This window comes from Emydura macquarii, unplaced genomic scaffold, assembly GCF_026122565.2.
Source record: "Emydura macquarii macquarii isolate MOO-44397 ecotype Brisbane River unplaced genomic scaffold, CSIRO-AGI_Emac_v2 contig_3477, whole genome shotgun sequence".
NCBI lineage: Eukaryota > Metazoa > Chordata > Testudines > Chelidae > Emydura > Emydura macquarii.
In genome coordinates, this window is record NW_027133614.1 from 519,478 (window position 1) to 535,652 (window position 16,175).

The following is a 16,175-nucleotide window of genomic DNA, read 5'->3' on the forward strand; positions in this document are numbered from 1 at the left end:
CCCTTCCCTGAATCCAGGAGACTGGTATGTTGCCCTCGATCTCAAGGACGCATACTTTCATGTATCTATCCTCCCTAGCTACAGGCACTTTCTTCGCTTCATGGTTGCTGGCTCCCACTACCAGTTCACAGCCCTGCCCTTTGGCCTATCTTCAGCTCCAAGAGTGTTCACCAAGTGCATGGCGGTAGTGGCTGCCCACCTGAGACAAAAGGGTGTGCAGATTTTTCCTTACCTGGTCGATTGGTTGATCAGGGGCAGGTCCAGGTCCCAAGTGCAGGACAGTGTGATTCTCACTTGCTCCATGTGCTGCAGGCTAGGACTACTTATAAACGAACAGAAGTCCACATTAACCCCAGTGCAATGAATAGAGTTCATTGGGGCCACCCTGGACGTTTCCCAAGCTAGAGCCTTCCTACCTCAGCCACGATTCAAGGCTATTGTCTCTATTATCTCCCAGCTGCACCGATGCCCCATGACAACAGCCAGGCTCTGCCTACAGCTGTTAGGCCACATAGTGGCCTGCACGTACGTAGTGAGACTCGCTCGCCTGAGACTCAGGCCGCTTCAGGTATGGTTAGCCTTGGTATGTGTTCTGAGCAGACACCCACTGCACCCGGTGGTCACAGTTCCTCCGCCTGTCCTAGCCTCCCTAGACTGGTGGTGGACTTCCTGGGCAGTGCTGAAGGGCGTTCCGTTTGAGGAACTGGTCCTGTCGGTCACCCTAATTTCCGACACTTTGGATGTAGGGTGGGGAGCTCACCTCAGCGCCAACCTAGACACTCGTGGGGTCTGGTCAAGGGAGGAGAAGCACCTGCACATCAATGTGAAGGAGCTGAGGGCCATTTGCCTAGCGTGCAAGGTGTTCCTCCGATTCCTGACAAACAGGGTGGTGCAGGTGCTGACGGAGAACACCACAGCCATATTCTACATAAACAGGCAGTGGGGAGCATACTCCTCAGTCCTCTGTGAGGAAGCTACCCATCTGTGGGACTTTGCCGTGAGGCACGATTTTCACTTGACAGCCTCTCACCTTCAGGGAGTGAGGAACGATGAGGCAGATCACCTCAGCAGGTTGTTTCTACCCCACCACGACTGGTCGCTACACCCAGAGGTGGCATCTATGATCTTCCAGAAGTGGGGCATTCCCTAGGTGGACTTATTTGTGTCAGCCTGGAACAAGAAGTGTCCGAGGTTCTGCTCTCTCCGGGGTTGAGAGACCGGGTCGATTTCTGATGCATTCCTCATTGACTGAACGGGGAACCTCATGTATGCGTTCCCGACCCTTCTGCTCCTGCTCAAGGTCCTGCTGAAAATAAAGAGGGACAAAGTGGACGTTATACTGATCGCTCCAGCCTCGCCGAGGCAGCACTGGTTCAGCATGCTGCTGGACCTTTCAATCGCTCCACCTCTGGAGCTCCTTAGGTGGCACAACCTTCTATCCCAGGTCCATGGTCGCCTGTTGCACCCAGACCTGGACTCCCTGCACCCCACGGCCTGGAGGCTCTGTGGCTGACGGAGGGGGAGAGAGCCTGCTCGGTGCAGGTCCAGCAAGGAAGCCTTCTACACAGGTCGTGTATTAGGCTAAGTGGAGGCGGATTACCTGTTGGGTGGTTCCCAGGGTATCCTGCCCAGCCTCTCGCCTATACAGGCGATCCTGGAGTACCTGCTTCAGCTAAACTCCAGGATCTGGCACTGGTCTTGTTGAAGATTCACCTGGCGGCCATTTCGGCCTTCCATCAGCTGCTAGAGGGGAGATCACTGTTCTCCCTTCCCATGTCGATCAGGTTTCTCAAGGGGGTGGAGAGGCTTTATCCACAGGTCTGTGACCCGGTGCCTCCCTGGGATCTCAACCTGGTCCTCTCGAGACTCACGGGGCCCCCCTTCGAACCCATGGCTTCAAGCCCTCTGCTCATGCTTTCATGGAAGGTAGCTTTCCTGGTGGCCATTACCTCAGCTAGGAAGGTCTCTGAGATTAGGGCCTTGACCTCGGAGCCCCCTTATACAGTGTTCTGTAAGGACAAAGTTCAGTTGAGGCCGCATCCGGCCTTCCTGCCCACGGTGGTTTCCCAATTTCATTGTAATCAGGATATTTTTCTCCCAGTGTTTTTTTCCCCAAAACTCACGGTTCAGAGGAGGAGAGGAGATGGCACTCGCTGGACGTGTGACAAGCCCTGTCCTTCTACATCGAGCGTACAAAGCCGTTCGGGAAATAGACACAGCTGTTTGTTGCAGTGGCTGACCGGATGAAAGGCTCACCTGTCTCCACCCAGCGCATCTCCTTGTGGATTACATCATGCATCAAGTTCTGCTACGAGCAGGTGAGGGTGCCGCTTCCGGGAATCATCACAGCACACTCAACCAGAGCTCAAGCCTTGTCTACGGCCTTCCTGGAGAGAGTGCTTGTGCAGGACATCTGCAAAGCCACCACCTGGTGGTCGGTGCATACCTTCACGTTCCAATACGCCATCTTCCGCAGGCGAGAGGACGCGGGATTCGGCAGAGCAGTGCTGAGGGTAGTTCACTGGTAACTCCGACCCACCTCCAAAGGTATTGCTTGTTAGTCACCTATAGTGGAATGAATGGACATGAGCAAGCACTCGAAGAGGAAAACAAGGTTACTTACCAGTAACTGCTGTTCTTTGAGATGTGTTGCTCATGTCCATTCCATAACCCACCCCCTGTCTCTGCTGCCGTAGTTGGCAGAAAGAAGGGATTGAGGGGGGGTGGGGCCAGCAGTGCCTCATATACCGCAGCATGTGTGCGGGGCTCCAGGGGGCGCCGAAGTTGGCCCTCCGGGATCTGCTAAGGGGAAAAAAGTTCCGGGTAATCGTGCACAGATGCATGCACACACCTATAGTGTTATGGACATGAGCAACACATCTCAAAGAACAGCAGTTACTGGTAAGTAACCATGGTTTTTTTTACCCTTTGTTATTCTTTTTCTTATTTTTCTGTTTGGATTGTCTCTTAAAAAAAACAAAGGACTATATTTTTCCCCTTCGTACATGGCACCTCTTCCTGTACCAAAATGGCAGATTCAGAGCCTTCGGATTTCAAACCCCATCCATTCTGGATGGTTGAATCCCTCTCACTACTGGCTACAGCCACTGTTGGTTCTGCCACATTCCAGATCAGTGTTTGCTGTGCTGACCTTTTTCCATAAGGACATGGAAATCCTGGGAAGCCTGCATAAAGTTTCACTGCCTCAAACAGTGCATGGGATAATTTCAAACCCTAAAGAGAGAGGATCAGCTTCTAAGGCAGATCTGACCACTGTTAAGTCCCAGTCTGCTAGTGCCCCCGCCACCCAGCATGTGGCTCCCAAGATGGGTACCAACAAAAAATCCTTGGCATCAGGCAAGGATCCAGCACCGAAGTCCATGCTGGCACTGAAGACTGGTGCAGCCTCTTGTAGGAGACAGGAGAGGTCCAAATATAGGGACAGATTTGGCTCCTGGCACCAATTCCTATCTTTCCATAAGGAAAGACCCAAACATCAGTTCTCCAGGGACCAAACCATTGTGCCTCCTCTCATCCCAGGAGGAGTAAGTGATGCTGGCTTGGTGCTGAAGAAGCATAAACCTAATGTGCTACCAGTGCTTTATGCTACCACTGGCAGAAGCATTGACACAGGTGGCTGCTTCAGTATCAGCTCTGATACTGATGTCATTACCATCTTTGGAATCCCTACTGGTGCCTGCTGATATCTTATTAGAGGAGACTACCTTGTGCCCAGTGATGTCTTTGGTACCAAGACTTTCATAATTGGCACCACTGCATAATTATGACTTCTTGGCACCAAGGTCTCCCCAGAAGTCATGCTGTCCCTGACTGTCTCTTTGTTGTCCTCCTCACTGGAGTGAACACTTTCTCCCATGTCCAGCAAGGAGTCTTCTCACCTTAGATCAGGAGACGATCCCTCATTAACAACTAGAGGCTCTTTCTGTAGATCTACTACACACACATCCACCACAGGCATACCTGGTCAATCCGATCTGAACCAGTCTTACCAATACAATGTACCACTGTGGCATTGTGCATATTGGGGACCTCTGTCCTGGACATCCAGGAGACCTTCCTACCATTCTAGGAAGTAGAGTAGATCTCTTTTTCCCCTCCACATCTATTGCCAGACCACCATCTTTTGAGAGAGATGAGTGAGCAAGTGGCTGAGATATAACAGGCACTAGAGAATGTCAGGAGCAGCATCCTTCGCATTTCAGGCATCTGTTGTCTTCCACCCCCAGGCATCTGTTTCTTCAGCCCTGCTACAGAATCTGATGACTTCAGAAGTTTCAGGAGCTGCTCCCCAAAATTGCCAAGGCACTTGATACCAAAATGTCTCACTTCAAAAAACAAAAGAATCCCACCTCTCTCATAAGCTTTTTGATGTTCGCACTCCTCTGCTCCTGCTAAGAAAGGCCCAGCCTGTCAACGAGGACCTCCTGGATTTTGCTAAGACCTTGTGGCAAACACCAGCTACTCTACTTCCTATGGCTAACAGAGCAGAGAAACACTTCCAGGTGTCCTAAAAAGGATAGGAGCAGTTTTATATTCACCTGACACCAGGCTATTTGATGGTCTCTGCTATGTTTGAAAAATCTAAGGCAAGATTTCCCCAAGAAACTGAGTTCATTTGGGAGAATGGGGCCTATTTGTCAGCTTCACTACAATTATGATTCGCCAGTTAACAGACCCTATCTTCAAAAAGTATTGGATAGGGTGTCTCCTCATATCCAGGCACACTCAAGATGTCAGAAAGGAGCTGAAACATATCATTAAGGAAGGCCCAGCTAATAGCCAAAACATTGCTACAAGCAGCCATGGATAGCTCAGACACTGACTTATCAAGGCATCCATGTCTATGCATATCTAGACAATTGGCTAATCAAAGGCTTATCCCATCAGGAGCTTACTGCAGCCTTGAACTGTGTCCTTAACTTGTTCAGTCAGCAGGGTCTTTTAGTGAACTGCTAGAAGTAGTCTTTCATCCCATCACAGAAGAATTAATAGAAGACTTGAGTGACTCCAAATTGAAGTCATATCTTCCTGAAGACAGATTTCTATCTCTTCAGTCAATAATCATCAGTATTAAATTGAATCCAATATACATGTGTGGAGCTGTCTTGGAATTCTAGGTCATGTCACTTTGCACTTACCTGATGCTCCTTGCCAAACTTCACCTGTGCCTGTTACAAGCCTAGCTAAAGTTGGTGTATTATCCTAAAAGAGATCAAATTACAGTAGAACCTCAGAGTTACAAACACCAGAGTTATGAACTGACCAGTCAACCACACACCTCATTTGGAACCAGAAGTACGCAATCAGGCAGCAACAGAGACAAAAAAAAGAGAAGCAAATATAGTACAGTAGTGTGTTAAATGTAAACTACTAAAAAATAAAGGGAAAGCAGCATTCTTTTTCTGCATAGTAGTTTCAAAGCTATAGTAAGTCAATGTTCAGTTGTAAACTTTTGAAAGAACAACCATAATGTTTTGTTCAGAGTTGCAAACATTTCATAGTTACGAACAACCTCTATTCCCAAGGTGTTCGTAACTCTGATGTTCTGCTGTAGCATGAGAACTGTGGTCCCATCACTCATCCTATCAGAACTGGACTGGTGGTCATACTCCAAGAATTTCCAAAGAAGGTACCCTTTTCTATTCCTCTTGTGAAGATGTTAATCATTGACACCTCAGGAGCTGGTTGGCATGTTCACCTGGACCACCTTCAAATACAAAGGAGTTGGTCTCCAAAGAGCATAACTCTTCACATAAACGTTCTGAAGCTACAAGCAATCAAATTAGCTTGTATAGCATTCCAGACTGTCCTATAGAATTCCAAAGTACAGATTCTTACAGTCAGCACATCTGCAGGTGCATCTGCACCTGTTCATCACCGCTGTGTCAGAAGGCTGTCAGCTTATGGATATTGTACCAACAACACGGGATAACAATACTGTTGTTAAAAAGACAAAAAGATGGCCTTTTTAATCCCTTCACATTGGCCAGGAGGATCAGCAAACTCCAAGCTCTCATAGTTGATCTTCCTTACACAACATTCTGCAGAGACAAGGTGATGTTGATACCTCAACCTAAGTTTTTCCTCCAAAGGTTAACGCACACTCCACTGGAGCATAAACTGCTTCCTTTTCTTGCTTCAGGAACATCCACATATCTGAAATTTGCAAGTCAGCTACATGGACCCCCTTGACATTTGTTAAGCACTGTGCCCTTGGTCTGACTGCAGAATCAGATGCCAAGTTCTGGAGGGCAGGGTTATAACCATTCTTTAGTTAGTGGTAGTCGGGAGTCCTTTATACCACCTCCAGTCACCTCCATATCAGTCACTTGGAGTGGGATCCACATGGACATACATTTGATTAAGAAGAAATGGTTACTTACCTTATAGTAACTGTAGTGTTTCAAGATGTCATTATCTGTGTGGATCCCACTCCATGACCCACCCTTGATTCCTCACTTTTTGGAGTTCTCTGAATTAGCAAGGGAATTGAGGGAGAGTTGCAGCTGCTCTGCCCTTTATGCCTTTGTGTGGGGGGAAGAGACGGGAGAGTGTGAGGGTATATGGGGTACAGGCACCCGGCTCAATGGACACTGCTTTTTCCAAAGATTGGGGACTGACTTGGGCACCTGGAGTGGGATCCACACAGATGAAAACATCTTGGAAAACCGCAGATACTGTAAGATAAATAATCAAGTGTGCGGGTTTTTGCTTTTAAGGCAAGGGTTTCTGGAAAATTGGAAGAAAATTCATCTGTGTTTTGAGTTAAAGATCACTAAAAAAGGGTGGTGTTGCACCAGTTTGCAACTTTATGTGAACACTTACATCAGTAGACAAAGTTGCAGTGGTTTAGCTAACTTGGTGCAACATTATACCTATAATTAAAACTGGTGAAACTTGTATATATAGATAAGCCCAGAGTTGTAGTCTAAGATCTGCAGTTATGTTTTATTATGGAATCAGTTGTACCATTTTGTAATGCTTGCCATAGTTAAAGAACCCTAGCTGCAAACTTTGAGGCAAATTCTGATCTGCACCTTACGGCAAAAACAAAATCCTTGAACTTTCATATTTTCACATTTGTAATTATATTAGGTGTTAAGAGAAGTGTAATTCCAAAACTTCAGGATACAAAATGATCACTGTAGAGATCAAGAAGAATTTTTCCCATGGTAGAGTGTTGTAATAGTGTATTACAAGAATTCTTTCTTTTGAATCAGCAGTTATTGGCCGCCTCTGGTTTTGATGGCTATAGTCCAATCCAATGTCGCAAATCTATATTCTTATTCTAAGATTGATATGATAGCTCTTATAGCTCCATATATGGATTGATACTATGGGCCGTACAGATTTAATGTGAACATTTTTATTTCAAAAACTGTAAAGAAAAGACAAAACCATAAAACTTGTAAGTTTCTTTGGGCATTCCAATAATGTATACATTTCACATCGAATTTGGAAGAAAAATTGCACTTGTAGTAATTTCTTTGTCTATTGTCTAGTTTCATTCTAAAACAAACTTTACAGCATATTTGTAAAACTGTGTGGAAGGGAGTTAATTATAAATTGATAGATTCTTAACTATAGTAGTGCTAATGGAAACTATTAAAATATGTGCATTTTGGTAGCAGTGTCAGATTACAGCCTATTAGTTTCCAGTTAGTGCTCATATGTATAAGAGCTTTGGAAGTCGTTGGCACTGCTTGCTGCATTAAAATTTTTTTGCAGATGTTTCAGTCGTGGCTTCTACTTCTCAAATCTTAGCTTTTATATATAAAAGCTTTTTAGTACAGCGCTTTTGACATATAAAACAGCATGAAATATTTTCTCTTTTGGATGGAACTGAGAAGAGGCTATTAATTAATCTTCTTACTTTTTATGCTCTTCAGTTACTGACCAATTTTATGTGATTGGTTTGAAACAAAGAAAATCTCCACTCCCCATTTTGCTTCCCCATTCCGAATTTTTAAATGTAGCATCTGACACTTTTCATTCTTCAGCAGGCCTTATTGGAAGGACAGGATCAGATCCCAGGCTGGATGTTACCCACAAAACCTGTCCAAAAAGTTCTGAATGGTCAAGGAGTAAAGTACAGTCTGAGAGTAACCTGAAGAAATTGGACTCTACTCTTCCAGATGAAGACCATACCTCCTTAAATAAGGACTTTCTGCCAGTGGAGATACGTGGAATTCTTGATGACCTACAGTTGGACTCTGTAACTCAGAGTACAAAGCAAGAGAGAGATGGGGAAAGGCAGAATCATAAATCTGCAGTGCCCACACAAGGTGCCAGGAGCCACAGTCCAACGAAAAGGAAACCAGACAAGTTAGCTGCTAGTGAAGAGCCTCAGGTTATCTCCAAGAAGCGTCACTATGACACAGATGAGGTTCGCCAATACATTATTAGACAGCAAGAGGAGAGGAAGAGGAGGCAGAATGAAGAGAAGAAGGCACAAAAAGAGGCAACAGAACGGAAGAACAAACGACTTCAAGAGCTTTATAAGAAACAGAGAGAGGCTTTTGCTAAAGCAAAGAATATGCCAACTCCTGAGCCTTCAGCAGCTAGGCGACTACAAGAAACTTACTCTAAACTGTTGCTGGAACGAACTTTATTAGAGGAACCTTCTCAGCTCCCTTCTGTACAGGAAATGCAGGTAAGGCAGTTTCACTACCTCGGTATTTTAAAGACAAGCATAGAAATAGAGGGTAGAATATTTCAGAAGGTCCTAAATTATCATTATTAAGATAGAAGTTAAGGAAGGAAGCTGATTATACCAATGAAAACAACGATCAATACTACAAACCAAAATTTGGTTTGTCCATAAGATAGATATGTCAGCAACAACAGTCAAACTACAGAATCTCCTCAGGTCAGTGAGACACACCATGATGGTGAATGAAATTTAGTCTCTCGTAATTCTAACCAGCGACTGAGTTTAATGTATTGATTAACAGATACAGTGATTGGTATTTAAGAAATGCATATAATAAAACTCCTCAGGCTCAATGAGGGGCTTCAGTTGAGATTGCAGTCTGCCAGTGGCAGAGCTGTGACTATTGAGGTCATTCAACTCACTGCTATTTGAGGCTGAATGTGAAACATGGTTGTTAGATGATAGGTCGTCACTATTAACTTTCTTGGTTCCTCTTTGGCTGGCTCAGTGTGTGAGTGAAGGTTGTTTCGCAGTCAGTTTTATTGGGAAAAAATCTTGAAAGCCCTCTCCTTTTTTCGCATACTAGTAAAACTTCAATGCTGAGTTTCTTCTAATCTTTTTGACTTTAATGAGACTTCAGCTCCTCAATCACTTTAGGCACTTTTGAAAATTTTGCTGTTAGTGTCTTCTCTTTATTTCTAGCCCAGGCCTGGATATCAACCATCTGGGGAATCTGACAAAGAAAACAAGGCACAAGAGCGTCCTCCTAGTGCATCTTCCAGTAGTGATATGTCCCTGTCAGAACCTCCACAGCCTCTTGTTAGGTAAGTGGGTATGGACATTTCAGTCAGTGCTTTCTAGTTTTATAAGTGCATTATGTTCTATGGCAAGCAATTGCTTTTATAGTGATTAGTGATATAAAAGTATTCTATTGCAGTAGAATATTTAAAGTTCAGTAATATATTTTTATTTTGAGGTTGTACAGGAATCTGCACAAAAACTTAAATTTTGGTTACCCATCTGCCTCAGAATTATAGTATCAATAAATATTAATTTAAAATATAATTGATATCAGCTGCTGCTAATCTTCTATAGATAATCTCAGAGAGATGTGCATTCCGCATCAGGTACTGGTCTTTCCTCTGTCATCACCCCTGTGCAAGAACAAGTAATTATTTAACCATATTTGCCAGTTAGACTGTCATTCTCTATTTGAATCATCTCATTGTTTTCTCCTCACTTTCCAACTGAGGTTCAAACTTTTGGTTCTCACTTTCAGGGCTCCACACACATCTGCTTCTGGTTGCATCTCTGGTCTAACTTTTTCCTATTCATCATCTGGCTCCTTTTCCCCACCTCTGCTTCTTCTAAAATGCTCAGTTTATATCCGTCCACCATTGCCTTCATGCATGGAAAAATCTCTCTTTCTCCTGTGTACCAAGCAGACTCTTGCTCATTTTCTGTGAAGCCTTTCAATAATCCACTAAAGTCAGAAGCAGCAGGGGGTGGAATCTCTGCGCAGTGTTTTGACACTGAACTGTCATCTGGTCATTTGATATATTGTCTAATTTAGGTTGTAAGTCCTTTGGAGCATCTACTGTCTTCCTCTTTTTTGGACATTTAAACTAAGGGATGCCACTTAATAAATTTAATCAAATTTACATTAACAAAATGTTCAGGGTGCACATTTAAACCTGCAGAAGTGAGAAAATGACTGTTAAGGCTGCATGCACATCCTTAACTCTGTCCCTTTGTGCATATGCCCTATGACCTGGTCTTTAATTACATGATCACTTACTGTTTCTTAAATAATTTCTGTATCTCGTTACCTTTGTCAAATTACAACTCAGTTTTGTGGTTTAACAGTACTTGTCTCTTATGCAGAAAGAGTTTTATCTAGGGCTAGGAAAATCGAGTGATAATAGTTCAGATACTACACTGGTATTGCTGTATAACACGGTATTAATTAATATACTACTGTGATGGACTCCTTAGCAATATCTAACTGTGGGTTCTAATAATAGGGAAGAACTGAAATTAGAATGGCTGCATAATTTATTTGGAGAGCCATGTAGTAAGTTGAGAAGCAGGACTTAGTTGGTGGGTTCTCAGGAAACCTAATATTCATACTATGTGCTAGTAAGATTAAAGAAGGAAATTCCAAGACAATGGATCTCTGGAAGAGGTATCCATTTGGAGAACCCTAGCTAGGGGAAACTTAGATATCTATAATAAAAGGCTTTTATTTTTATTTATAGATTTGTGAATATGCTTATATTCCACATTAGATGTGCCTACTCTTTGCCAGCGTCAGTTGCTATGAAGTGTTGGGAAGGTAATGTGAGTAAAATTAGAGAGGATTCTCTGAGCTTGGAAGATTCCATGAGATAGGAGTGACAGGGAAAGGAAGGTGTCATCTGAACTGCATTCTGTAAACTTCTGCAAAAAGCTTGCTTTTTCTTGCCAAAGAATACTATGTGGTTTGTACAACATAACACAATTTAAGATCGTGTTTAGACATTATATACATGTGCTGTATATTTTATGTAAATACAGTATAGAGCATTTTTATTTTTGGTACATCTATAATTTCTGTTTCCCATAAGCTTATTGTATTTTGGTCTGTGAAAAACACCTTTGTTGCAAAGATACGTTCACATGGCCTCTTAGTACTTCAAAATGTTGCTCTCAGTCACAAATTTCACTCTTGTTTTTTGATTCTAGAAATGATTTGATGGATCCAACATGGATACAACCAGATAGACTGAGCCCCAGAGTCCAGCTCTCTCACCCACAACCTCTTACTGGCTCAAGTGGAGGACTTTTCTCCCAGCTTTTGAGTCTGGAGCAGATGGGCCTTTTGCCAAAGGACTTTGACTCAGTACTGTCAACCAGGAGGAGCCACAACACAGCTATGGGATCCCTGAGTTTGACACCTCAGCCTTATCTGACTTCATCTTCTGCACAGCAAGATCTCTTAATAAAACCTGGTACCAGCCAATATAAGAGTAAACTGGATCGTATTGAAGCCCTGAAAGCTACAGCTGCTTCTTTGTCTAGCAGAATTGAAAGCGAAGCCAAGAAGTTAGCTGGGGCTGGCATCAACTGTGGCTCGGTGTGGAACTCTGAGCATGAACTACTGCTAGGGAACCAGGATGATGGACGCTGGGCTAAGGCTGTGAGTCCCCCTGTGAGAGAAGATAATGAAGATGTTTTCTCAGCCAGAATTCAGAAAATGTTGGGTACCTGTGTGTCTCATACAACCTTCGATGATAACCTTCCTGGAGTGGGCAACCTTAGTGAATTTAAAAAACTCCCTGAGACTATCAGGCCTCATACTACTGCAATCAGCCTTGGGATGAGATCCCCAACCAGTCACAGAACTGAAGGGATGGCAGGACATTTATCGAAGAGGCAAACTGACTCCCCTGGGTCTGAAAACAAGGCTTATAGTCACAACGAAGTCATAATTCCTCATGATTCCAGCACAGATTCAATCAGTGAAGGGCTTCTTCTAAGTGAGGGGAGTCTCTCCGAGGAGGAAGGTGGCCAACGTAGGCAGTCTCCTTTGAAAATTGCTCAGGTGTTAAAAGAAAAGGAGTTCTGTGTTGCAGAGAGAATTGCTTTTGAGCCCATAAAAGAGTTTCAGAAGGAGGCAGAAAAGTATTTACCACTTTTCACACAGACAAGTGGCACACAAAGCAAGGGACCATGGGAGGAACTGGCAAAGGGAAGTCCACACAGTGTCATCAACATATTTGCAAAATCTTACCAGCTACATGGAAAAGGTAAGGAAAAGAAGTGGAAATATTACTCCAGGAGAATCTTGTGAACATTCATAATTTCCATATTGACTGCATTTTGTAGTTGAATTCACTGGTGATGAGTCCATTTTCAAGTGTCTCAATCATTAATATGAAGATGGATTAATAAGGAAATGTTAAGCATGAATGAGGAAGTGTTATTTACTCCTTCACATAACACAAGAACCAGGGGTCACCCAATGAAATAGTCAGCAGGTTAAAACACACAAAAGGAAGTATTTCGTCACACAACACACAGTCAACCTTGGAACTTGTTGCCAGGGGATGTTGTGAAGGCCAAAACTGTAACTAGGTTCAGAAGATAATTAGATAAGTTCATGAATATGATCAGGGATACAATCCCATGATCTGGATGTCCCTAGCCTCTGATTGCCCGGGAGCTAGGAGTGGATGACACTGGATGAATCACTCAGTGATTACCTATTCTGTTACTTCTCTCTGAAGCACCTGGCATGTTGGCCCCTGTCGGAAGACAGGATACTGAGCTAGATGGACCATTGGTCTGACCTACCATGGCCACTCTTATGATTATCTCCATAAAACTTCCTGTGAGTTTTGGGTAATAAGTGATTGACCTGACTTTTTTTTCCTGCTCCAGGAAGAATATTCCATTGTTTTTTGGAAGTGAAAGACTGTTTTTGTATTTAGGTTGCTACACTCCTACAGAGTGGGTAATTAGAACCTTGGATCTATTCAACTGTTAAACACAACGCAATCTAATTTGGGGGTAAATTGTATATTTTAAGTGTATTTACCATGTTTTTAGAACATTTAACTATATGTGGTACATGTTAATTTTATATAAGGTTTATCAGGTTATATCCAAAGTGCGATGCTACACCTAACTACCTTGGGTTGGGTTTGAGATCAGCATGACTAGCTGACTTCAACCCTTACAGTACCAAACAATTTTGCCATACAAATCTCCCTAACTCCTTTCTCCTTGTTTGTAAGCCACTTTTATTTTTCTCTTTCCGACCCCATTCTGTTCATCTCAGTTCCATATATGCTCAGTGGAGCACTGTCCCTTTAAATATACTTCAAATACATGCTGTTTTGGACATTTGCTTTCAGTTTGGCATCTATAACTATTTTCAGACTGCTTTGCAAGCTTCTGGGATGGAAAGCTTTTCTTTTTAAATTAAATAATAAAAGGGCCTTGTTGCTGAGAAAAAGGTAAGTCCTGCCCCTCTTCTTTCTTTTCAGGTTTCTTTAATGTAGCGGGGCAAGTGGAGCCAACAGGGAGAACTGAGCCAGTGGTTGGGAGTACGCTTCCTCCTACCACAGCTCCATTTCAAATCCACCTACCGATGTGATTTCTTAAGTGAGTTATTTCTAAAAAAAGGATCAAGTCTTGTGCCAAAGCTTTAACAGCATTTCATCTTGTTCTCTTCCCATTTCAGTTAAGCCTGAAAGATGGAATGCATACTATGTGCAGAATTTGCTTAATGTAGTAATGTCAGTGACTATATATATATATTCCAGATTCTCTTAACTCACAAAAATAGTGCTGCACCATCAGGGGCAGGTTACTTCCGTAGAGATTTTTTTCTTTTTTAACTTCAACTCTTCATATGTTGTCTTATCCAGTGGTAGCTCTGAAAAATAGTTTGGCAGACAACAGACAGTTAATGAATTGAAATCTCTAGCAATCTCTGGTCTTCACAGATTAGGCTCTGATGATATATGAATAGACAGGAAAGATCCATCTCTCTTATTTAAGTGAGCAAGTTTATAGTGTTAATTGCTTTATTTGGTGCCTTGTTGCATATTTTCCAGAATTTTCATGCAGGACATTGCATTCCATTCTTGTACATAGCTAGGCTGTCCTTTTACCAGTACACTTAATTCTGCTCTGTGAGGCTCTTGCTCTTGCCTTCAAGTAGTCATTTGATGCGAATTGTTTTCCACAAGTTAGTTGACATTGTCTTTTTTTATTCTTCAAAGATGATGGAATTTACTCCTGCTAGCTTTCCAGGAAGCTCCATTCCCAAGCATCATGCTATCCAGATAATGTTTTCTAAGTGGCTTGCACTTCAGTATAGAAAAGAGGCAGAATATAATTGACATTTTGTATTAGACATCCAAGGGCAGTTCTGTCATGTTGTTCATTTAGCATGCTTCTATTGGCAAGGCATTCTTTCTGACTGAGTATTCTTGGACGTATTTAAGGCCTGCCGCATCATTGCCTGTCATGTGAGCTACATGGAGTTTAATATCAACTGCCTTTTTTTCCTCTTTTTCACAGGATTTGAGGAAAGGTCAAATGGAGGGTCTCCAGTCCTGCGACCTTTATTTCCTGCCATGAGCCCTCCAGATAGTGTTGTTTCATATGAAGATGACTTTGTTTCATCACAGGGGAGTGGAACTTTGACAGACAAAAAGGTTGCTCTTGAGCCTAGGTAATTATTAAGAAACAGTTGGAGAAAATCAAAGTGAAAAATTATACTGTATTTCTGAGAGTACCTTTGAATAGCTTCCTTTTTGCATCAAGTAATATTTGGCTATCCCCCAAGAGGGTACCGTTACACTATTTTATCCCAATCATGAAAAAGACAATTCCTTACAGTAGGACTTTGTAAATCATTTATCTGTGGCCCTACACAACTTATATGTCAAGCAGTATGGCGTCAGAGCAAGCAGTGTAGAACAGAAAATTGAGTACTCCTGAGACCTAATACTGCTTCTGCCTGATTTGTTATGAGGGCTTGGACAAGTCTGTTAACCCTTCTGGGTCTGTTTCCCCATCTGTAAAATAGTGAAAATAATAGTTCCCAACCTTTCATAGCTATTATGAGGCTTAATGTTCAAAGCTCTTTGAAGATATAAAGCCCTATGTAATTGCTAAGTTATAATTTGATGTTACTGCCATTCTGTAGTAGTTGTTGTAAAAGTCTAGAATGTTTTCAAGGTTCCAGTAAGGTTTAGTAAAAGAAATGTATTTTTAAAAATTCTGATAGAATTTTTTGCACCTTCTCTGTAACTGCTTGGAATTTCAAGACCATGCCATTCCAGAGCATTCAATTTATCATGAAAATTGTTGGATTAAAATTACTTGCTGAATTTTCCAAAATTCAGCTAAATCAAATTTTCCATCTTTACAGCTCAGGTTTGCGGGGGTTTGAAGTTGGATGGGGAGAATTGACACCCTAAAAACATGCTTCACATTTGTTGTGGGAGGACGGCAGCCACAGGTGTTTGTCTACACAGTATTGTCTAGGCCTATATAATTGTGGGACAGAGCACATATTTCATGTTGATTATATGGCTATCTATAAAAATGTTCCCTTACTGAAGAAGACAAATATATATTTTATCTTTTAGCTTCTAATACAACTTACTACCTTTCATATAACACTATTCCTTTAATTTTTTTCATAAACGTATGACCATATTAAAAAAGTCCATAGTTCTGCCATTTTATCAATAATAGCAGACATTCATGTGTAATTTAAATTTCTATCAACTTCATGGTAGTACATGTGTAGCCAAATCTGTGGTTGAATACCCATAAAAACTTGTATCTGAAATTATGCTAATATTCATCTTTTGTAGTTTCACATCTGGGCTGAAATTCAGTAGACTCAGAATTAGGTCAAAGTTCTGAGTGTCCTAGTAACTGCTACCATTTTCTAATTCCAAAATTATCTTGCTTCTCAAGATGGGTTTGTAATGTA

The 16,175-nt window shown here is 42.4% G+C and overlaps 1 protein-coding gene across 5 annotated transcripts in view; it reads left to right on the forward strand.

The window, feature by feature from the left end:
• CEP350 (centrosomal protein 350) overlaps positions 1 to 16,175 on the forward strand; it is a 123,937-nt gene that overhangs the window by 36,249 nt on the left and 71,513 nt on the right. For 4 of the 5 annotated variants that reach the window (XM_067535212.1, XM_067535215.1, XM_067535214.1 and 1 more), the window contains 4 exons: positions 8,022 to 8,674; positions 9,377 to 9,498; positions 11,399 to 12,462; positions 14,747 to 14,900. In XM_067535212.1, the coding sequence (XP_067391313.1) occupies positions 8,022 to 8,674; positions 9,377 to 9,498; positions 11,399 to 12,462; positions 14,747 to 14,900 (1,993 nt within the window). The remainder of the gene's footprint in view (positions 1 to 8,021; positions 8,675 to 9,376; positions 9,499 to 11,398; positions 12,463 to 14,746; positions 14,901 to 16,175) is intronic. The other variant, XM_067535213.1, reaches the window with a different exon arrangement.